This window comes from Alligator mississippiensis, chromosome 1 (assembly GCF_030867095.1).
Source record: "Alligator mississippiensis isolate rAllMis1 chromosome 1, rAllMis1, whole genome shotgun sequence".
NCBI classification, from domain to species: domain Eukaryota; kingdom Metazoa; phylum Chordata; order Crocodylia; family Alligatoridae; genus Alligator; species Alligator mississippiensis.
The window spans coordinates 112847219-112871969 of record NC_081824.1 but is presented as its reverse complement, the minus strand read 5'-3'; the positions used below and the strand labels follow the sequence as shown (position 1 = coordinate 112871969).

General features: G+C 39.2%; 1 protein-coding gene across 1 annotated transcript in view; it reads left to right on the top strand.

Annotated features, from left to right (window-relative positions):
- The first annotated feature begins 5598 nt into the window (after positions 1-5598).
- Positions 5599-24751, top strand: part of TMEM244 (transmembrane protein 244) — a 36926-nt gene continuing 17773 nt past the window's right edge. The window contains exon 1 of the mRNA XM_059724112.1: positions 5599-5628. Coding sequence (XP_059580095.1) covers positions 5599-5628 — 30 coding nt within the window. The remainder of the gene's footprint in view (positions 5629-24751) is intronic.

Genomic DNA, 24751 nt, shown 5'->3' with positions numbered 1-24751 from the left:
CTCAAATCAATTTTCATTACTAATGAATTAAGCCACCCAACCACCCTGTGGGGAAAGAAATACTGTCCCCACATTGCTAATGATTAAATTGTGACACATGAAAGGTTGAAATCTGCTCCATTTCTCAAACAGAATCTGTGGCAGACCTTAGGGTTAAAAAAAAAAAAAGAAGCAAGTGCACTGCAGTCTGTTCTTTGTTTTAAACACAAGATCATTCTTACCCCTTCTAGGAAGGTTGTTCATTAGTAGAAGTGTATTGCGCTATGCTATAGTTGCATACATGTGCTAAATTCAATGTACACATGCAGCTATATGGCAGTATGAAAATGAAGCTAAGCAATCTCCCATTTAATAAGTACGTAGATCTTCCCAGAACAGCAATACAAAACAACAGAAGAACACTTTTGGAACTGGTGTTTTAGATGTTAAAATGCTATTGTATTTTTTCTGTAGGTGATTCTTTGACCAGGACATCTTGGATTGAAAACAACATCTTGAGATAATTTACTTTGGGACACCACATGCCTTTTGGTGGTTTTAGGAAAAATCCGTTTAATTTAATTAAAAGAGCTTCTTGAAACTATACCAGAGAGAACTGGATTAGGAAACTTGTTCTTTCCCCTTGTTCACAAGACAAAAGTATATTAAGAGGAGAGCTCACTCCCAGAACTTTAGTGGGATTATCAAGGGAACAATCAAAACAATGCATACAAATTTATGTTTCTGATTTTCGCCCAGAAAATCTGGAAACTTCAGTTTCAACACCACGATATAACATAAAAATTCTGGTTTCAGCAGCTGTATTCTTTTAAAGCCAGAAGGGACCATTACATCGTCTTCTCTAACCTCCTGTATATTACAGGTCATTAAGTTTCACCCAGATATTTTTATATATTATTATTACGCTCAAAGACTTTAGTTAAACTAAAGCATTCCAGTACTCAGGAGATAGCTGGGTGCCACTGATACCTGAAGTCTCTGCAATAGAGAAGCATTAATTAGATGAGATAGGCCTGGAGTATCCCAGTAGATGAACAACATTTCATGCTACTAATCAGGCATTGAAAATCCTTCCTGTTCACAAAACTGGTGACATGTGGAACCTGAAAAAGACACATCAGTTAGGTATTTTAGGAACATCATTGCTTCAGAACACTACTCCACTCCAGACAGGGTGCATCTATACATGCACTTTGATTAAACATGTGCACCCATACTAGGGCACAGTAAATTAATTAACTCCACTGTAGGATAGTACTGTCCAGGACAAGTACTATCCTACAGTGGAATAGTTACATATACCTCAATGCACATGTAGATGGTGACCGAAGCTGGCTGGGGAAAGAGGCTGCTAAAGTGAGGAGGCTGCGTGCCACCTAGCCCTGCACTGCAGCACCCTCATGCCCCAGCCAGCCACTCTGCAACACATTGAACTGGGGCAGAGAAGCCCCAGGCTGGCAGGCTGACCTGCCGAGCTGCCTGCCAGCCTGGGGCTGCTCCATGGTAGCTCAACGTGCTGTGGTTGTGGGCACACATGTAAATGCTGCGTCCGAGAAAAATAGACTTCAGCACAAACTGCACCAGAATTTATTACTACATGCTAATTGCACGTGTAAATGCACCCACAGTGTCCCATCTTTGGCTAAGATCAGTCCTGGATGTTAGATAGAACACCTTGAATCTTGCAAACTGTTCATGAGGGAAAAATATCTTTATGATTCCTGCAAGCAACAAGCTGACCTCCAGAAACATGATCTTTGCTTATAATAATATATTTAACTCAGAACTTCAGGTTTTAAAATCATTATGAGGGTGCAGACTCCTTTTTCCCCAAAGCCAGTGAAGTACAAAATTAACATAACCACTTAAATTCATAGATGTGAATTTATGGAACCTTCACAAGTAACCTTCACTGTTTAGCCTGACCCCTTGAACACACAGGCAGTAGCTGATCTCCCAAAAGCTAAAGACATCTTTTAGAAAGATATCTAATCTTGTCTCATAGATTCCAAGGATTGCAACTATTAACCCTCTTTGCCACAATAGTGTGCTCAGAGTTTGAGTTGAGGTGATTATCTAGGCTGAGCCCTAAGTCCTTCTATGAATGACTGCTTGCAAAGACAGAGTCCGCCATTCTCTAGGTGTAGCCTGTGTTCTCAATTCCTAAATGTGCTACCTTGCATTTGGCTGTATTAATCTCTACCAGTAACCTGTCTTCCCCCTCTTTTTCCTTCCCCTACCAATGTATTGTTTCACCTAGAAATTTTACTGACAAAGATAATCTAAACCATTTATAAAAAAGTATTAAGTAGTCTTGTACCAGGAACCAATCCCTGGACTATCTGCTAGAAACACTACTGATCTTTGATACTTCCTACAGTTAAAAAATCATCTGAGAAAGAGTTTTTAATCCATGTAATATCTGCCACATCATGAATTCTATATAATGTTAGTTTCTTAATCAAGATGACATATGATACTAAGTCAAATGGCTTGGATAAATCCAAATATATGACCTCAACACAAATGTCTTTATCAATAAGATTTGCCTGTAAAAAAAGACAATGGGTTTGTTTCACAGGATGATATTTATGGTTGGTTGTTGTACTTGATTATGGAAAAAACTTCCCATAAAAGATGGAATGACTGGATTGTGAAATGCCCCATCTCAGTGTTTTAATTAAAAATCCATCTAGCTTTGATTCTTCTCAAGAAAGTAAGTTTAATCTGTGCAGTAAGTAATAGGAATACTGTTATTTTTCTTTCACCTTTATGTCTAAATGTATGTAGTATGTTATATCATTCTGTAGTGCAAAGTAACCAGTAGCTGGTTAGTTATTTCAGAACAATTCCTAAAATCAATACCTGACCAAGTATTCCCTGTGTTTACCAGGTTTATTTATCTGAGTGCATCTGTGATCCTCAACCAGAATGCCTTCCTACTGCTCCTCAAGTTAATCTATAGCAACCTTTCTCTGACATGTTGACTAGAATATGGGTCTGCAGCACAAGCAACTCTGTCAATTTTCAGCCCCTATAGAAACTCCATCACTGCTATATGACCCAGATCAGACCTCCAGTATAGCAGCATAGCAGCACATCATTCACCAAGCCAATGTTATATCTAAAATTAACCCCATAATTAAATGGCTTATTTTCCATGACAAAAAATAAGCATGTAAGCAATTATCCATTGTTTTCAGGAACCATTGTGCATTTGACAAAGTATGTGTTAGGATTGCCAGCTGATAAATTGGAACTTCCATGTGCAACTTGGATTTAGGAATCCAGTTTCCAAACTGAAGCTAGTCAATGATACTGTTGCCCAACTCTCCATCAGATAATAGCCCCTTATTCATTGATGTTACTAAGTTAAAACATAGAAAGCAAGATGCTCATTTACTGAAGGAAATCCCTGGCCCATTCCTGCCCTTTAAGGTGGACTTCATTTGCTTTCTACCAGTGTTGTGCAGCTGTATCTCCAGAGGTGCTGGAACCAGAACTGAGGCATACTCTCAGTACTTTTAAAACATGGGACCTTAATTCTTCTCCTCTATCAAGTTAGTGGATGTGGCAAAGGGAAGCAGAAGGAGTTTTTTGCTGATGTTTGATAGGGCAGCTAGAAGGATTGGCCCATAACATGGAGGATGGGAAGTTGCATCAGTGCAAATTGATACAAACAAGATCAGGAGCAGGTTGATGCATGTGAAAATGCAATTGACTATGAACAACAATGTTCCTCTCTGTAATATCTTAAGAAAGACATCTCTTTTTCATCCATGGGTGCAGGTAGAAGTGACAATGTTTGCCCAATTTGCCCCCTGAAAGCTATGAGGATTCAGATGAACACACTCCAAAATGGAACATCTTCATTAACAACTGTCTGTGCACGCGGGAGCCAGGTTGGGCTAACATAGCTTAGCCCTGCTCTCACCACTGTCTTCAGAATGGGAGGAGTGGCTGGCGGGAAGGGAGCGGAGGAAGTTTAGTCTGTGTTTTTTTCTGCCAGTGCTGGAGGGTGGAATGGATGGTTTGGAGCTCCCCCACTCCTGAGGTTGGGAGAGAAGGAGCCTCAATCCTCCCATCCCACCCTCCAGCACTGGCTGAAAAAATACCAGACTGAACTCCCTTTGCTTCCTCTCCACTCTCCTATTCTGAAGACAGAGCCAGGGCTGGAAGGGGAGAGGTGTGTGCTAGGGGAGAGCAGCCTCCCAGTCACTCCAAATTGCATCTGAATCCCCCAAGACCCAACAGCTAAATTCTGTTAGGTCCAGGGGATCACTGTAAGTCATAGCACTTCCTGTGAGGTGTTATGAGTCACTGGGAGAACTGTACTTCTGTCTGCATGTTTTGTAGGCCAGGGATGGTCAACTCACTGCATATATGCCACAAGTGACACAGTCAGCCTCTGTGTGTGGCACTTTGCAGATCCAGAAAGGAGTAGGAAACAGTGACAGGTGTGGCAGACCTGAGCACCACCCCTGAGTCTGCTCTCTCACCACAATTTTGGGAGGTGCCTCCTACCCCCGTAATGATGTGAAGATGTTCTTACTGGCTCTGGAGTTTCCTTCTGGTGTGTCTTCTGTGGAGCTCCTCCTCCCCTACACCCCACCCCTTTCCTCTTGGGTGTTCTTGCAGATCACAGGCTGTGCCTAGGTGTCCATCACTGGTGGTTCAGTGCATAGCTGGTAAAACATTGGGATTACGGTCACTTGCCATACTCTACTGTATTTCAAATAAAAAGCTAACACAAAAGAGACTAAATAACTCAATGTTGCTTAAGCTGAGTGGGGCAGGGCATGGTTGCCCCATGCTGAGTGGATCATTCCCAAGCCTTGGAGTATAACTGTTTCATTCCTTACCCCCTTTGCTCCCCTCTTCCTCTAGGATCCCCTTTTCCTCAGAGGCTCTTCACAGGTATCTTATAGCTAGGTTTCCTTATGTTGCCTTGGGCTCCTTGTCAGACATACCCAGAGCCAATAGCAGCGGGCTCCCTGCTGGCACACTTCGTGCAGATGGTTAGGTTGTGGAGCAACTGGGGTGCTACGGCCTGCACCCCTAGAGTTCTTCCCCGTTGGTCCCCCGGTCTGCTCTTCCCCATCCCCATCAGCCTGTTGAGGGCATGGCTTCTGATCTGGCACGGGCCACCTGGTCCAGGAGCCCCATTGCAGGTGGCACAACCCCAGCACAGCGTTTGGACTGCAGATGGAGCCTCCAGGCAGGGCCCAGCTTGCCTTTCACCACCTTGGGCCCAGAGCCCCAACACCACCTAACCTGGCTCACTTTGGGCTCGAGTGGGCCGGAGCCATGTCCCCTAACTTATGGGCCAGCAGCATAAGTGGTGGTGGCAGTGGTGGCAGCAGCAGCGGTGGCATGAGCAGCAGTGGTGGAATGAACAGTAGTGGTAGAGTGAGTGGCAGCAGCAGAGGCAGTGTGGGAGAGTCCCCAGCAGCAGGGTTGGTGGCAAGTCCCCGCTTTGGTGCCTGGCATCTTCTGCCCTCATCCCAGCTCCTGGGCCATTCTTTAATGCATGGCTGTTACACTGTGCCCCAATTGGGGCCTGGCTTATTTGGCTGCATGGCTGCAGCTGCACTCAGCATGGCTCGGCCATCTGAGCCACGAGAACAGGTGAGTTGGGTGGGGGCCTGCCACAGAGGGCATGGAGCAGAAAGTAGAGTAAGAGATCAGGCAGGGGAAGGGGATCAAAATGAAATTTGGGGAACCTCACTTCTGGCATGCCTGCAAAAAGGTTGCTACCCACTGGTGAAGACAGCACTTGTGCCCATTCAAGGTCCCCCTACAATCAGTGAGATTGCGTGGGAACACTTGATGGATCAGACCCCAAGTCAATAGGAATTGTTTTTGCTCAGCTCCTCTGAAAAAATCAGGCTACTAATTTAGATACCCAAAAAAAGATTTAAATGGCTAACTTCTGCATTTTATTTAACCTTCTCCATTTTAAAATGCAATATAACAGATTTTATATCCCAGAGGAGCTGCACTACTCAAGCTTAATGGACCATATCCTTCTTTGGTGTAATTCCACTGATTTCAATGGTTTTATATAAGAGATTAATTTAATACAGCATGTGTATCTGGCCACACAGAATATTCATAAATAATTTCCCCTTTGTTATGGCATGCTATAAACAATCAGTTTGCCATCTAGTGGCAGCTATTTTGAACATAAACAACAACTTGACACTGTTTGCTGTAGCTGTTAGTTTATATGACAACATGGATTATAAAACATCTTAAGTTTGTGAAGATTTTAGATAGTACATCAAGGGTATTTGAAACCTACAAGAGCTTTTCATAATACATCACAATGAAATGATCAGCATGCATTTATTTACTTAGCATCATTTTGCCAACTTTGTGTATTCATATGGGGAACATTACCTGATACAAGCTGCCTCTCTCTCATTCAACAAATATTGCTAAGAATTGCAATATAATCTGCTGCATATATTGCTAAGCCATATTTTAGATTCTGTACTTTTCATAAAAGGAGAAACACAGAAGTATCCAACTTGAACGGGATTCATAATTCAGACATCTTCCCCTCTAGCAACTTTGAGAACCAAACAACCATACTTCTGGTCATTCAAACTGTTTATGCTGCCTGGTATTAGCCAAATCATGTTCTGTTTACTTACATGGATAGTCCCATTGATTATTACGGCAAAAGCTCACATGATAAAGGAAGGGAAATTGGTTCCAGTCTCATTTTTTGTATTAGGTTATAATTTGCTAAGGAACTTAGTACAAAGAATAGTCACAGAATGGTGTCAACCATTCAACTTAACACTTACTAAGCAAAGTTAAAACACAAGTAAATGCACATTCAAGCAGTTTCATACATGTTAAGTGCCATTGTGGCATTACAAAATTGTTCCCTTTCAGGCAAGCATTATTTCAAGATCATATCAGGTAATGTCACAACATTCCAATGATTTTCAACTGTTGCAAATGAATGTGTGACTACACCCACACAGTTTGATTTTAGAAGGAAAGATATTAAGGGCCATATTCTCCACCTTCATCCCCAAAGCAGCCCCCTAGCTCTGCTCAGATACAAAGGTAGCTATTCAGCTGAGGATTGCAGTTGTTCTTTCTACTTTTAATTCTAAGTAAACCTATCATGGGCAATTCTTGGTATAAATCAGAGCTCTCTTGAGCTCTCTATTCATCAATCATGTAGGAAATCTACAGCAGGAAATTGAATTTGTTTTCCTAAGCACCAGACTAACAAGTACCGCACCACACCAAACCACCTTTTCTCAAAATACATAAAGTGCATGAACAATCTTTGAAAACAGTTCTACTCTGCTACACGAGTTTAAAAATCATTTACAAGAAAATCAACTCAGTGTCCTTAATTCTAATTCTAATTTAAAAATAGGAAAACATATTTGTTCTGTATGTCTAAACTCTACCGGGAGCTGATTCCATCATGATGGAGACTAAAGATTTGAAAGCCAATTGACATCAATCAATACAGAAGACATGCCAAATATCCAGTAGTAGCTAGTCTAAGCAAATGGCTGAGAACAAAGGGTGACAAAAGGTTAGAGAGAAACACCAGTCCTCCAATATTAGAAGTTTTCTAAGTAGGTAGAGAAATCCCAAAATCACTGCAGACTTGAGCAATATGATGGTTAAAGGTTACATCCAAAGAGGATTCAGGCCGCTGAAATTTATATTAGAGGATGTCATTGAATATCATGCTTTGAAAGGCCAGCTAGTAATGATTTCTGCCAAATCAGAAAAGCATTTCTAAAGCACAATTTGGAGATGGTAGACATAAAAAAATTCCTTTTAATAGGAATATAAGAAGGGAGATCTAATGTCAGAATAGCAACACAACTGAGTAAAAGAGATTATTCAGCTTTGAGAATGTATTAAGTCTATGGGATCAATAATACATCTGCTTTAAATGAAAGAAAGTGATGTGTAGATGTGTAATTCTCTTACAAATCTGCTATCCCTTTTTATAGTCACAGACACAACTATATAAGTGAAAACTCATTTCATCCCTACTTCTACTTATCAGATATATGGAGCCAAAAAAGCGATGGGAAATTGACCTGTATTCTACTCTGGACCATGAATCAATATTGGAATAATTAACTACAGTTTCTATAGAAGGGTCAAATATGTAAAGTCAATGGCTTTGCATACATGCAGTTGAAGTGAGAACTGAAGATAGATAATGAAGTTCAACAAGTGTACCTGAGGGCAGAATTGGTCAGTGTTATGATTTCTGGCAGTTGCTAACAAACCACAAGAAACAGTGCTTGACTTCCAGATTCCAAATTGATCTGGTAGAACAATATATGAGAAAAACATCTCTTTACTTGTAATCAGGCTACATTTTATCTAGAAGTCAAAGATGACATTTACAGTCATTCTTCTTGAGTGTGACAGAATGAGTGAATGAGCGTGGACCTGGATATATGTTCTTTCTGCTGAGGTAAGGCACTATATACCTTTTCATTCTGAATATAAGTGTAATGTATTTAAGTATAGCTAGCAAAAAAATAAAGACTGGCAAAGTTTTTTTAGAATTCAGCTCTAGTTCAGATTTATTCTGCAGCACTTCAGGCCTGGGCCAAGTTCATGGTTTCTACAGTGCCTCTTAAATTATACCTTTGAACTCAAGATAAAACCCATAAATTGTATAAAATAAATAAATGTACATACTTTTCTCCTTCGGGGTCTTTCCTCTTCATAAGAACTGACAAGTCCTGGCTCCCTTACTGCTGGGGGAGCACTGCTGGGTATATGCAGCCTCCTTTTGCTCTGCTCTTCTGGCACAATCATCCAGCTGAATCTCAAATAACTCTAAGCAATATAAGTAAGGTGCATAACAGGCAAAATATATACTGAACATTTTGCCATATAATCCTCAGAACACAGTGTAAATCAGGTAAGTTTACAAAGAACAGAGATAGACACATTCATGGAAAAAAGACATCCTCTCCTATTTTAACAAGCAGGGGTATGTATGGGTGAAGTGAGCTCCCCCATACTGTTTTGCCCATATTGCCATCTAAAGCTTGAATTGGAAGGACCACTGTAAGAATGAAGAAGGAATTCAGTATCCATGTCAACCTTGACATCTTTTCTGAGAGTGCCATAAAGGGTGCCAATTAGAGCAGTGTATCTTTGGGCTGTGAGATCGGCAGGTCATTTCATACAGCCTCTGCAGCTATCCTGTGGGAATAACTTTCATTCACTACCAACCCAGGATGGATATGTACCAATAATGTGAACCGAATGCCTAAAGGTGCTTGAGGTACTGGGATCTATTTTATTAATTTACTTCAAAATTGCTACTACAATTACTTCTAGGCATATGCATAACAATTAAAATACTATAATTAATTAGTAGATACAAATTAAAAATTGAACTTCTGTGTGGTATTCTCCATAACAAATATATCCCATGCACATCAACTACATCCTGGCAGGTCTGGCTGGGAGGCATACTTTGATAGTGTAGGTAACAGCAATTTTGGAAAACAAGTTTTGCAACCCATACCTCTTTTTTGGGAGAAGGAGTGGATGAAGAAGAAAGAGCAACTCCTAAATATCCTCCTTGGTGTTTTACTTAGGGCACAGACACACTAACACTTAGAATGGTTTAGATGTGTTTAAAACATGCAGTGAACAGACATGCAAGCTTCTTAAACCAGTTTTAAACCACCTGGAACAGTTCAAAAGTGTACCTGGAAAATCGAGTACTATCTTGAACCACTTAGTTGTTAATAGCATCCCACACTTTATCACTCCTCTCCTTCATCCTCTCTTCCCCCCAAAGTGCAACTAGCCAACTAGGCACTCTGGTACACAGCCAAAACTTCACTGCCCTTCCCCTCCCCACCTTGGTTGACACTTTTTTTTTATCAATAAGATCCCTTGCATTGCCTATTCAGGAAAAGCTATCTTCCTAACAGCCAGCTGTAGCCTCGCTTCCTATTTACTGGCATCCCTTATCATCTCTCCCACAGCTGCTGGAAACTACAAGTGTGGGTCCAACTCTAGCCCTACCTCCCTGAGCCAGGTAGTCACACTACAGACTTCAGTCAACTGCAGGATATTGAAATTTACTGAACTCATGTTTAGGAGAGAAGAGAGAAGGCAGAAATGTGAAAATGCCCCCAGCCACAGATCACCCATGCCCTGGAACCTCCAAAGCATGGATGCAAATGTTCCCCTCTACGCATCCACTGTAAGTCACATTGGGTTGAGTGCTCAGACCCATCCCCTGGTGTCAGTGCCCACAGCGTTTCACACAATCACGAACCAGTTTGCAATCAGTGGCATTTTGGAGCCATAAAGTTATTATGAGTGTCAGCACACTGTCTTACCTCATGAAAGCCTCCCAGTGATGCCAATGGGAGCTCTGTGAGAATAAAAGAAACTCTTCAGTATTTGCACCTACAACAATCAGCATGTTAGTTGGCATTTCTGCAGAAAAGCTAAATATTGAATTTTCTGACATAGATTATTAACTCGGATTTTAGGCACACAGTGGAAGCCAGCATGGATAGTTTGCACTACTACAATTGCACTATATCCTCTGTCTGGATAAACAGGAGACTTCATTTCCAGCACTATTAATCCTGAACCTTTTACAAACCATAAAATTACCTTCTACATTTGAACAAATAACTCCTATGAAATTTGTTCTTCTGCCAATACTTTCAAAGACTTCAATTAAGCTGTTAAAAAAAGTAACCCAGCAGTGCCAGTTGACAAAACAAAAGATGTTGTTCACTATTTTTACTATTAATTAAGCCAACTCCTTAGGCACAAATAATCCATTGTGGTAATTTTTCCTATAAAATCCAATTTATTTGTAGGTTGTAAATCAATAATTGTGATGGCATTTATGGGGTAAGTTTAATTCTTTTAATTCCTTGGGTACTGTGAAAATCACAATGTGTATCAAATGAAGGTCAAATGGACAACTTCTTGGGATTCTTTGTCCATGCCTTATTCTATATAAGGCAATATATTGAAACCTCCTTCATAATTTACCCTCAGAGGCATCTGAAAAAATGAGGCAAGTCTACATGGTCTAAAACAACCCAACAACACTTTAAGGTAACCAGAGCCAGCTCCAGCAGTTTCTGCCTCCCTTAAAATTATCCAAGAAGCGAGATTTGTTTAATAGTATCTTTTATTGGATCAACATTTTGGTTGAGAAAGACATTGGGCAAGCTTTTGGGAATGAAATGCCCTTGCTCAGGTCAGAGGCAGTACTGTCCACTGTTTTATTTCCTCCAGGTTCTCAAACCATAGCTACCTAAGAAGAAAAGTGTATTACTGTTGTGGAAGCTGCATCCTCTTCTGAGTGGCATGCAAGGAATCTACATCTTATTAAAGAAAAGGTGACTGTAAGTTCACAGTCAAGATGTTTGTTGGCCACAAATTTTTTTAGACTGAAGCTTGGCCATACCTGCTAGAGAGATGTCATACTGTAGCTCATATATAATTTGACAGCTTTTCTCAAAAATGATTTTTATCAAGTTTCTGCACCTACATTGCCAGAAACTGTCAGTCACTGCAACAACAAGAAAATAAATGATAATTTTTAAAGTTCTCTGCTAATCAAGAATTTCAGTACCTCCTTACCAGCAGATGGAGACAGAGTACATCCTTTTTGGTGACATCACCCTCCAGTATTCTAGGAATTCCTTCATTACAAAAACTAGATGCCATCCACTTGTTTGATCTCTTCTAATTCTTAAAGCTTCCATTTTATTGAATCAATATATTGTTTTCAAACAGATTTTTTCCATTGGCTTAGTATACACAGTTTATTGATATTATCTAAGAAATGCCCTTCTAGGCTTAGCTCCATATGTTAGGTATGCCATGGAGCTGTGCAGCATAAAACATCCATTATCTTCCATGAAAGTTAATAATGGAGTATGACTACAGAATACACTCTTCTTAGTTATTGTAAACTACTTTCTGATACCACTGAATCAAAATATCTGCAAGACCGAGCTTATACGAAATGTAAAATATATAAGAAACACACTTTTATATAAAAGCCCTCAAAGTTTGGTGTTTAAAAATTGCCTTTTGGTTTGGGACCCTGCAGTATAAAGGAAGTGGGTGACATGCCTTTAAATAGTTTTTAAACACTACTAAAGGACTCACATATCCCATTTAAATGGCTATTTCCCTATTCTTGTAACTCTTTAGTTTCAGTTTTACTAGGCCCCTGTAAAGATGCTCAGTTTCACAAACTTAGAAGATGATATCATCCTTGTCATTTGCTGAGTCTTTTTTTCTTTACACAACAGCATTAAGAAACCACATGGATACAGCTGAATCTCAAATAACAGTATTTACTAACTATATGCAAACACTCATTGACCTAGATGAGCATACGCTACTGTTCTAACTGACTTCTGGGAGCTTTCAAAACAGAACAGGATGAACATATCTAGAGGGCTCACAAACTAAGAGTATATTACCTTATTCCTATAGCCTGTCTCTTGTGCAAATCTTATATATCTCATAGGAGAAAATAAAGATGAGGGACAGTGGGTACAGGTAGCATCAGCAGAAAAATAATTGTTATTTAAATGTAAAGATAAGTTGGAATCAAACTACATAATTTATTTTAACCTGAATTAAAACAGGTATTCTGCTTCCATTTACTGCCAAGAGAGTAGCACACCCCAGCTAAGTAGACTTGTAGAAAATAATTTAAAGAAAAAATTTAGCAGCTATCAAATGTATATACTTCATTTTTCTGTGGATGTTTTACGGATAGCAGGAATACAGAGAAATCATTTTTGCAAGCTTTCTATTGAATGGCTTACTCAACATTTTAGGTCAGTCACACACCATTTCCCCCACTTCACATTCCCAGTTCGTAAAATAGCATGGTCTGTGCTATCACAATTCTGTTGATTTCATCATGAAAGCAGGGACACCAGAGGGATAATATTCTTTATGTTACAATCCCTACCTTTTGGATTGTTCAAAGTTCTTAACTTCAAAATGAGAGGCAAAAGGACAAATGGACATAATTTAAATATAAATTATTTAAGTTCTGGTATAAATATGGATCTGTGCTATTTTCATCAAAATGTTCAGTGTGCTGAATGTTGAGAAGGCAAGGAAGTGCTTCTCGCACTACACAAACTTAAACATGCTTACATTAATACTGTTAGATATTTCAAGGAAGACAAGACATGGATTCTATATGGACATTTACAAACACACCAGGAGAAGTTCCTAAGAATCACTGGCTAAGATTTCTCCCCTATCCATGCTGCTAACTAGCAATCCGCGTTTCCCCCTATTTGCTGTCACCTCAGTGTCAGCATGTGCATACTGTTTATGAACTCTTTTAGGATCCAAAGCACTCTATAAATGCTTGGTATTTCTAAGCCTATCATGGCATCCATCTTACTAAAAATATTGACATATGACACTATGCTAAATAGATTAAACCTGGGATTTTCAGAGTAGGGCAAGCATGTTAGATACGAACTTCCAGCACTTCAAGAGAGCCAAGCACCTACATTCCTTAGGTTAAACTGAAAATCCTAGTCTATAACTTGGGCTGGTTGAATTGATTCCTACTGAATAAATAAGTTGATAAACATTACCCTTTGCTCTGTTTCAAACAGTCTTAGATTACTACAGTCTAATTCACTATTGATTTTAACAAATTAATTTTCTATGTGTGATTGTTGCAACAGTTTAAGTGAATTAACTTCAGGTTATTTCTTGCTTACAACCTATTCCTTTAGAGATCACTTAAATCCTCAATATAGTCTATAAACAATGCACAGACCTTGTGCTGGAGAGGAATGTTTATAAAAAGCATTAACATTTTCCCTTACTATATTTAAAACATGAAATTATATACATAAGAAGGACTTCTCATCCTACAGAAAACATTACATTGTACCAACCTGTCATCTGTCTGCTAATATTCAAACCCAAATCCATTAAAAAAATGCTCAGTAATAGTTGTATTTACTATACAGCCTGTTAAATTCCACTGCACCTAAACAACACAGCAAGAGATTCATAATAAAGAGAAAAGTAGCATCATTGGACTAGCTGTTCTTAATAGGGCATAATCTATTTGTACCTGATTAAATGTGAATTATATCTGTTGTAAGAAAATGTTGGTCACTAGAGAATTGCTACCAAAGAATGTAAGGAAGAATGTAGTTCTCTAATTTTAGAGTCAAAGGAATTATAAAATTCAATTTTAGAGATTTTAGAACCAATTGGAATAAAGGGAAATATATAACTGCTGGGAGATGCATCTACACATGATATTAATGTGATGCAATAAGCTCCAGCGCAGTTTGTGCCAGAGTTTATTGCTCCCAGGTTCAGCATAGACACATTTACCCAGGGGCCTGGAGGTTCAGCTTGCCAGCCTGGAAGTGCTCACCTCTGGCTCAATGTGCTGTGGAGGGCTGGCTGGAGCATGAGGGTGCTACGGTTTGGGACTAGCCAGCAGGCAACACCCTTGTGTCTCAGCCAGCTCTACACTGTGCGCTGTGGTGGAGTAAATAACTCTGCCATAGAATAGTACTTGTGTTGGGCAGTACTATCCTATGGCAGAGTGAATTAGTTCACTCCAGCTTAATAGCACTGCTCATATAGACAGTGACACTTTACTGCAGTGCTCTGCAGTAAGCATCTCATGTAGATGCACCCAGGAAGTGAAATCAAATAACGTTGCACAAAGAAAATAGAAAGCAGGAAATAATATTTCTATTCACAGCATTATGTCAAAATGATAAAATCATATTACAGATATGACTTGGTTGACTGTATCTACAAAGTATGAGCATTTAATGATCTGGTAAGGATTTTTTGTTTGGTCTACAGCAGCTTACAGTTGGCTCACAGATGGCTCCTGTCTCAGTTTAGTTTAATCCAATAATGCTGCTTTACTCTGTCCTGTACTGCATCTACAAGTGGGCTTCTTGAGTGAAAAATAGCTGCTTCTTCCAGCTAATACTGACATAAGGGACATAACTACATCATTCCTTTTACTCATGATGTGTACATGGCTCTCAAGATCAAAACTGCTGACACCAAGGTAAAGAGAATCAAGTTTGTATTACATTTTAGGTCACTGTATAGTACTTATCGTATTAGTCCATTACAGCAGGTATTTAAAAAACAATTGCCTTTATTCTAACGATCTATTTCCAGCAAACTGCTCCTGAATAATTAACTGAAAAGTATACTACCACATCATTTATAGTTCTGGTAGTGAGTACAACATGAGTCTGATTCTAAATATATAACATTTACAAAGCATATGTATGTATCGAATCAAATCCTAAACTTGATCTTACCAGAATTCCATTAAATTTCTTCCATTCTTTCCTTAAACTGTGTTGTTATATAATAACTAACCCTAACAACTTATAATTTATCTCCGGTTTTCAAAGAAATTACATATTTAAAAGGTTGGATTTTCAATAAAAAGAAGAAATGCCTGGAAAGTTTAAAATTGGATTTTTTTTTTAGTTTTCAAAATTATTTAAAAAAATATATAGAATGTGGAATATATCTAGAATTTCCCAAAGAGTTTAAACTATTGCTATAATTTATTTAACAGGCACTTCTAACATTCACATACCTTATGTCATAGCTCTTCCCACTTTAAATGTAACATATTTATGTATGAATATAAATGCATTCATACACATACGTATCTATATCTATATGCATATATTTGTATGTATATGCATGTGCATGCAACCTTAACCTCTGACGGACTACCTCATCCCTTAAGCAGTAGCTTGGGTATAAAAAGAGCAAAGGGCAACATTTTAACCATACTGAAATCAATTGAAGTTTGATGACTTGAATGGAACCAGGATTTCACCTAGTATAATTCGAGATCAATAAATAATAAAATTACACCCTTCTTGCAAAGCTGTTATTTTCACTTAAGTCACAAGTCTCATGACCTTTATTACGGTACAACTTTACATCTGCACACACCCGAATTTAGCTGCTAAAAGAGGGGTAGAAGATAAACGTAGAGAACTCCATGGCATGCATACCAATTTAGATAATGCAAACTTAGAATAAAACTGTGTAAAGTTTGTGCTTCAGCTCTGGCAGCGGGGATGTGCTATTTTTTGTTGCATGGTAAGCAGACTTTCAAGCGAGGTTGTGAAGTCAAATGGTATTAATACATTTAAAAAAAAATGGAGTTCTACTTGGAATGGAACTGATCAAAAGGGATGTTTAACCAACTGTGATTTAAAATAGGGTCAGGAGATGGTACCATGCATTTTAAACTTTCACCCCCCACCTTGCATACAGTTGAAGGAGTCTAACTTCTTGGTGGGTTTGGTAGGTGGCATAGGAGTATTTTTAATTTTATCTGGTGCACAAAGTTATAAAGTAGGAATGATCAAACTGTTTTTTCGCTCTGCATCCTACCATACCATAATAGTTTTTGTAGGGGAAAGCTCCATGCATGAGAGAACATACTTCCTTTTATGCTTCTTTCATGGACTAGCAGAACGTAAAACTGAAAAACAGTCCACTAGGTTCATACTACACTTAGGACTGCTAATATTCTGCAAAGTGCGCTGTGCTTTTTAAGTCAAACTTTTGTAGATTTTAGGACAGAAGGTATCATTAGATTATCTAATCTAACACCTGTGCAACACTGACCATAGTATTCCATCCATTTACCCTTGTCCATTAAATCATGTTTGATGTAAGTGTATCTTCTATAAAGGGTTCTAGTCTTAACTTCTGGACAGGAAGATATGGCAAATCCACCATTTAACTTGGCAATTTATTCCACTGGTTAATCACTATTGCTACTAATATGTATGCCCTATTACTAATTTCAGACTCTCTGGCTATAACATCCAGTCTCTTCTTGTGTGTTCTCTACTAGGTTAAAGATCTTGTATTTTCTGCCCAGAAGATACTTAACCAATGTAATCAAGTAGCTCTCAATCTCCTTTTTGGCAGAAGGCATGGCAGTGTGGCACTTTAGACTAGGTAGACTTTACACATACTGCACATTAAGAAGGAAGAAAGTGCTGTAAAGTTGTAACTGAAGAGACATTCACAGGGGGTGGGAGAAGGGCGGGTGTTTTGTCCCTGAAGCCACCCTGGTCCCATAGTGCACCTCAGCCCAGCCAGGGAGGCTGCACAGGAAGGGCTTTGGGACCTTTCCCTCCACAGAAGCGCAGGCCAGGCAGTGGTAAATTGTTGCTTGGCGAAGTAGGGCACTGCAGGGAAGAGATCTAGGTTCAGCAGATGTCCCTGCTGAGCAGCACCATGATGCAGCCTGGGCAGCGGGGCTTCAGGTAGAGGGATCTGGGGTTTCTCCCCTCCCCCCATAGCTGCTCTAGCCAGCAACGTGCCACGGTGTGGTGGGAGGGGGGCTGCATTGTGGGGGTGGGCTGCAGAGGAAGGGCTCCAAGTTCTCTTGGCCAGACAGCAGCACATCCCTGCCTAGTGAGTGCGGGGGCTGCTGGGGAAGGGTTCCAGAGTGTCTCTTCCCACGTCTGCCCCTGCCGGGCCATGCCGCAGCGCAGCACAGCACGGCACAGTGAAGCCCAACTGGGGGGACTGCAGGGAGAGGAGTTTGCGGTCTGCTGACAGTTAGCAACTGCTAGAGGGGTCAGGACTGGGGAGAGGGACCACTCAGGCAGCCTCCTGAAAGATGTGTGGGAGTGCCCCTGGCAGCCAGGGTGAGCAGGTTCTGAGTCTCCCCTCACTGAACAGCAAACATCTGTCCGGTACGCTCGTGCTCTGTCTCAGCGGTTCTCAAACTTCTTTTTCATGGGCCACTTGAAAATTGCTGAAGGTCTTGATGGACCACTTAATAAACTTGTTTTTGTTCTACAAATCGAAGCATACAACTCATATTTTAATATCACTAATCTTACCTTTTTAATGCAATGGTTGTGCCTGTTTTTTTTAGCAAAGTTCTGGGAAGTCAAGTGTATTGTTTGTCAGCTTTAGCCTTAGGTCACCTTTCTGCGGACCACCTGAATGGAGCTCGTGGACCAGTGGTGGTCTGCAGACCACAGTTTGAGAACCTCTGCTCTAACTTAGAGCATTTAAGTAAAGCACAATACTTGGAGCACTTCTGCCAGAGGCTTTTTGAATGTCTGTGCTTTAGAAACTTAGCAACATTCAGAAAAGCATTAGATTTTGTAGGTGTGACTTCATCAGATGTTATAAATAGATATTCTATATATTATTGGAGGTATAAGAATATACTGTTATAATAAGGTATAAGACTATCCAAGTCCCACCAATGTCAACTGAACTCAGTTGACCCTAGTGATAAATGAGTGTGCTTATCATGTTTTATGAAGTACTCAGCAAATTATAGAATCTCGTCTTTTATTTGTACTCTCCCTAGGTGCCTTTGTATTATTTCTGTTCTTACTTAGTGAAATATGTAAACACAAACAATTGAAAATGTGATTTATTCATGCTTTAGATCATTATTAAAGATACTAAATAAGATAGACATTGATGTTAGATAGTCTACACCCCACACACTTAATTAATACTGTCATTTATCATTAGGCATAGTCTGTGGTACTTCAGCCAAATTTCAAATAAATCAGTGAAAGGAGTAGTGTTATGATTATCAAGAGTTTTTTAAAAACTGCATCATTTTATGACAGCTTTTTTCCTAACTATTATTATGACCCTTATATAAATGAATATTGTGGAAGTCAGGTGTCCTTTGTACTCTATTTGACCCTTCATCATTATTCAAAAAGCATTTCAGATGCACATAAAAATCTTCTACTGACTTATCTGGACTCTGTCACCTGAGATGAGTATTATTTAGCAAAGTGGGCATGACTTTTTGATTAGTAAAAATTAATCTCAGGTTGTTAATTTGTTGGGAGCACAGCATAACCTAAAAGCAATTTTTCAGGCCATCTGAAATATGTTGTGGCTTAACACATTTGGCTCCCTGTCAAATTAAACAGCTACAATTGTGGTAGAGCCCAGGAAGTTTGCACAGAGAAGAGCATGTTGACCATTCTTCCAAAAACAAAGAGTGCCACCTCTGCAATTTACTGTCTGCTGATAACCAGTGCTTCCTGAGATCATTTGGTGACCTGCTAATCCATTTTATGCTGTGGTAATTATTTATCTGCCATTTAGACTGGCTAGTCAGATTTTTAGAATGTACTGCTTGAATTGAAACTTTTGGTTGGGGGAGAGAATTATATCACTTTTCCATACATCTTGAAGGTGGTGCATCCAAGAAATGAATTTATTTAATATAAATAAAATTGTATGGAATTATCATTTTCTTTCCAAGAAAAAAAAAGTTTTAACTAATAAGTCAGTCGGTGGATAGTCTCTGAGGAGACTAAGAAATGAAAATACAGACTATAGTTTTCATGTTTAATATTAAGTACACAGGTTCTGTTAATAACTAAATTAAACAAGGGAATGATGGCAAAATATATAATCATATTGTAAGCTTTTAACAAAAATATAATTGTATTATTATATAGATTTTATTTTCCATTTTGTTGTATTGTTTTAGCAATATCTGTACAAAACTAAATAAAAGAAAGAAGTTGTGCCACTTGTCAACATCTCTGAAAATATAGTCCCAAATCATCCCTAATATAATTCATTGAATACCTTCAAATAACATATAAATGACAGAATTCAATACTTTTGGTATTGTATCCAGTGACTGTTTAATGTAATACATGTGAAAAATCTTTAGAGCATTGTCTGGTTCTCAGGTCATCTCCCTTCTCAGATTTATGACCCAGCCATAAGCAACAAGAGTCATTCTCTTCTTTCCCCTGGACAAATTGAGTGTCAACAGGAGTTAGTTCCCCTATCCAAAATAAGATCCAGGTGGAAGTGAAGCACTAAAATCCTTTTTTTTTTTTTTAATCTAAATCTGTGCCAGGATCTACCCACATATCTTTAAGACAACTGTTTTATACAATAAGTGAGAATGAAATATAATGACAGATCCAAGGGATGGAAATTATCTGTATCAGAGGTGTAGTACACTTGTTTGGTGCCCTGGGCAAAGCAAGGTGGGGTGGAGGGGCAGGATAGTTTTACCCAGACTCCTCAAACTGGTAGCAGCTGCTATTGCAGCATGGGCTCAGGCTGCTGTGGATGGGCATACCAGATACAGCAGCACCATGCTACAGGCTTCCTAGAGGCCACCAGACTGGTATCCCTTCTAAATGGGCACTAGGAGCCACAGCCTTGTTCACTCACTCCCTTTAGATATGCTACTGATCTATAGAAATCTTCAGTTGTTTAAAATGGGGTCCATGACTATACAGTATTCATGACATAATGCTGATATGAGTTAATGTTTGTTGGCCTCTTAGAAGTGTTTTTTTTCAAGAATTCAGTAATTACAGTACTCAGATCAGAACACATAAGCCGACTGTTACCAAATATATAATTTTAAGTTAAAATTGAATCTAAAGGAAATTCAAACCTATTAAGATACTGAAATGCACATTTAAAGCACACAAAACAACTTTAACTCCAGTAATACAATAACACGGTGAGGCAATAAGCATGAAATAACAGTTAATGCATAACAGTGTTTGTAGACCCAGATTAGGTTAAATTGTATGTTAATTAATCCCATCTTGTTTTAACTACAGGACAGAATTAAAGATGTATACACATTTTTTTAATGGGTATTTCCATTCTTGAATATATTTGGATTTTTTGTTAATTTAAACTTAACCCTTGCTTTAGGGATAAGTGAAACAACCTAGCAATTTTTTACATTTAGGATAGGGCCTAAGGATCTTTTCAATGCAAAATATAGACACTGAGGTCCAGGTTTTATTCCACCTATTAGGCATGTAAATGCCTTTGAATTCTACTGCATCCTGTTCAAGTCCTGAAAACCTATGAATGAATCCATTCTTGTAACACAAATCATATTACCCTTAAGACTGAGTCACAAAGAAGTAGTTTGGAGGAGGAGAAACCACCCACCTTTTGCATTAATGGTTTTACAGGGACTTCAGCAGGGTGGAATAGACTTACATGTAGGCACCTAAATCCATTTGTTTACCTAGAAAGTGAAATAGAATCTGGCCCTGAATAAACTGAATTGCTTAATGATTTTTAGGCTGTAGAACTTGTTATATAAACATCAATAACCTGTTTACTGTCTACTTTATTAATATAGACTTTTCTTATGATTTTTAATTTGTAAATTGCCTTGTTTTTTAATTGTACAACTAGCAAAGGTTTGGAAAAGCTGGGCAAAAATAACACAAGCCTAGAAAATATTTTCATTTAAAGAAATATTAAGATTATTTACTTTTGAAAAAATATAAACAGGGAGGTGCACCTTTTATATAGGGAACATAAAACAATCTGATATAGAAAAGGTTGACATGGAATTTCTCTCTCTTTCACAAAGAAAAATTCAATAAGATTAAGAGTGGGAAGTTAAAGATGATAAAAGTGTGTCATTAAACTGTGGAACTCATTGCCATATAAGACCCCTGAGAACAAGAATTCAGCAGGATTTAAACAAATGGATTTTTATACAGCTATCAAGAATATCTAGGACTATCATAATTAATTACAAATTGTTTTCAGAAGTATGTTAAACCTTGTGCTTCAGGGCTTAAGGCAATCTCTAGCTATTAGAGTTCGGGAGGAGAGCTATATTAGGGACAGATTATCCCATAGCTGCCTACTTAAGCATTCCTCCGAGGCATCTTGTTCTGGCCACTGTTAGAGATACAATATTGGATTAGCTCAACTGCAGATCTGATCCACTATGGTAATTCCTATAGTGGAATTTTTGTTTTTCAATAACAATTCTTTATATGTATGCAAAAAAAATAAAATCTAAACTGAATGTTTCCATATGATATTTCTAATTGTTTAAGGATAGGTAGCATAAAACCAGAGCTTGTAATTCTGCCCTCAAGATTTTCTTATGGCAAACCAGGTTTTTGAATTCATGAAAATGATCATTGAAATGGTTCACTTTTCTCTTGTCAGAGAATGGAAAACACCAAACCTTACAAAAGTTCAGTGTGTAACTTTGTGACACAATATTGACATTTTCTCTAAGAAAAAAAAAGTGTCTGGATCAAGTGTCAAGCTTAAGGTTTTAGATTTGCTTTTTTAAAGCCACTTTGTTGTCTCATCCTACTCTAGAGCAGTAACATATCATGAAGGCTACATTTCTCATTAGTATGCTTGTTGTGGAGCAGTTTTAGAGAGGAGGACAGTAGTGAGAAAGGATCAGGACGTGTTACAAGGGGAAGTTGATATCTAGGTGAGGGACTCTAACTCCAGTTTAAAGGCTAACCATTCTTGTTTATGTTGTCATGCTATGTGTTTTTGTAAGTGAGTGAATGTAGGAAGAAGAAACCTCTCCCTGATGGACGCAGGGATGAGTGAAATATGGAAAATGCTTTGAAGAGATCTGTGAAAACTGCAGCAATAAGAAGACACAGCTCCATGTCAGTGCAGCAGTGGAATCCCTAAACTCTGTTAGGCTTTTAATTTTGATAACTGAGTTTGCTGGAACCAGAGATTTGAATAATATCAGTGGCTTCTGGTTTAATACAGAAAGTACAAGAATACACTGATTTGTAATAGATACTGCTGCTGATAACATCATGTGTGCCCTACTACTCACTAAGGAGAAAAGGCAAGAAAAAGTGAAAAAGGCTTTTATGACCAATTTTATAGGCAAACAATACAGGAAAGAGTCAATTTTAATAGGAAGTACAAGAAAGAAGGGAAGCAAAACATCTGGAGCTTTTATTTCTGCAGTTCAGCATCTTGGTTCATATTGCAAATGTGAAGTATGAACAGAAAAGCTGATAAGAGGACAGTTGTAGACATAAGAGACACCACTTTATAAACACAGCTTCAGGCCAATCTAGTTCTCCCTTTAGCAAAAACTATAAAGTAAAGACATATGAAACCATAAAGAAACAGCAGTGTGATTTACTTACTTGCAGCATCGGGGGAAGAGTGCCTGAGACAATACTGTCACACTAAATACACAGTTGTTAAAGAAGCAGTTGGACCTAGTTTACATTTCAGAACAATATACAATTAGAGCTCAGAACGCCAAAGAAGTTTGGAGGGAGAAATGAAAAACTGTGGAAGACAAGGCAAATCACTGTGAAATGGATACCAACACTGTGAGGTAAAAGATGCCAAAGAACGAGGCCATGAACAAGGGTTTCTTGGAATATCATCCAGATCATTGAGAGTAATGGAAATTATCCAGAAATTATCCCAAGCTGAGGCCCACAGTTGAGCCAGGAAGCAGAATATGCTTCAACCTCCATCTGACAAGTGGACCTGTAGCCACTGTGGGAAGACTTGCTGTTTGCACATCCAGCTCTTCTCCCACACCACTGCCAAGCACCCTTAACTGACTGATTTTGTCACATTTCCTTTCATCTGTCAAGATGTTGGATGGCCATAGGTTTTATTTTTAGAAAGTATGCCCATGATAAGACACTACCTTCGTACACAAGCACGGACCTATGTAGTTAAAACCTTAAAATTTATACTGATGCAGCATTCACTGTAGTTCCAAGACTACATATGGTCTAAGAAGACCAATAAGATTTTGTGTGTGTCTAATAACATTACATTAGATGAGTTACATGAATAACACAAGAACTAACAATTCCACTAGCAAGGTTACCACTCTTTAATAACTATACCTTGGGGAGGAACAGGAATGAAACAATAGCCAAAACCAAACAATACTATATATTTTGGCAGGGTTCATAAAGCTATTAAGGGAGTGCAAAATGAAATGGGTGTTATCAAGAACAGGAATAAGGTAGGGTAGATTTGCATCTTATAGAGAGATATGTAGCATAAGCTCTCATGAGCTCAAGCTCACTTCATCAGATGCTGTGGAAGGACATGAATAGAGCAGTGTATAAAATGGAGAGAGTGATTTGACTACAAAAGGCAAGAAGGGAGGGAGGGAGGGAGGAAGGGAGGGAGGGAGGGAGGGAGGGGAGAAAGGAAGAGAGGACAGTACTGAGAGAGGCAAACAAGCAAGCAATAAATCCATATTAACAAAGGGCACAGACCAAAGTTACATTTATCATGCATTCGGCTCCCTAAAAGCATTCTACAGCCATTCCATGACACACATGCACAGTTGCAGAGCACTTTAAAAGTGACCGATCACATGACAAATTAACTGTCATCAAATGAGGGATCAGATGATAGTGCTCCATTTTGGAACACCTTAGGGAGCTTCTGTTCCCTAGGGTCAATCTGTTGAGTGATCAGGGCTGGCCGGCCCCTCCCAGCCCCCCAGTAGTATCTGCAGGAAGGGAAGGGAGAGGGGAGCGAGAGTGAGCTTTGGGCTGGGGTTCGCCTGGCCTCAGCTGGAGTGGGGCAGATGGATTGGAGGTCCCCTGCCTCACAGCCCCCCAGATCCTACCCTCCAGCTCAAGCCAGGCAAACCCCAGCCTGCAGCTCACTCCCCCTCCCTTCTCCCCACCTCCCTTTCTGCAGACAGTGCTGACATTGGGAGGGGGCAGGGCTAAGGGAGAGAGGCTGCAGGCAGCTCCTCAGGATTGATCACCTCCAAAGCTAGATTCCTCCCCTGACCCAATAAGCAAACATCTCTTGGGCCGGGGAGGGAGGGGGAAGCACTCTAACTCATGGTGCTTTATGTAAAGTGCCGTGAGTTAGAGTGGAGGCC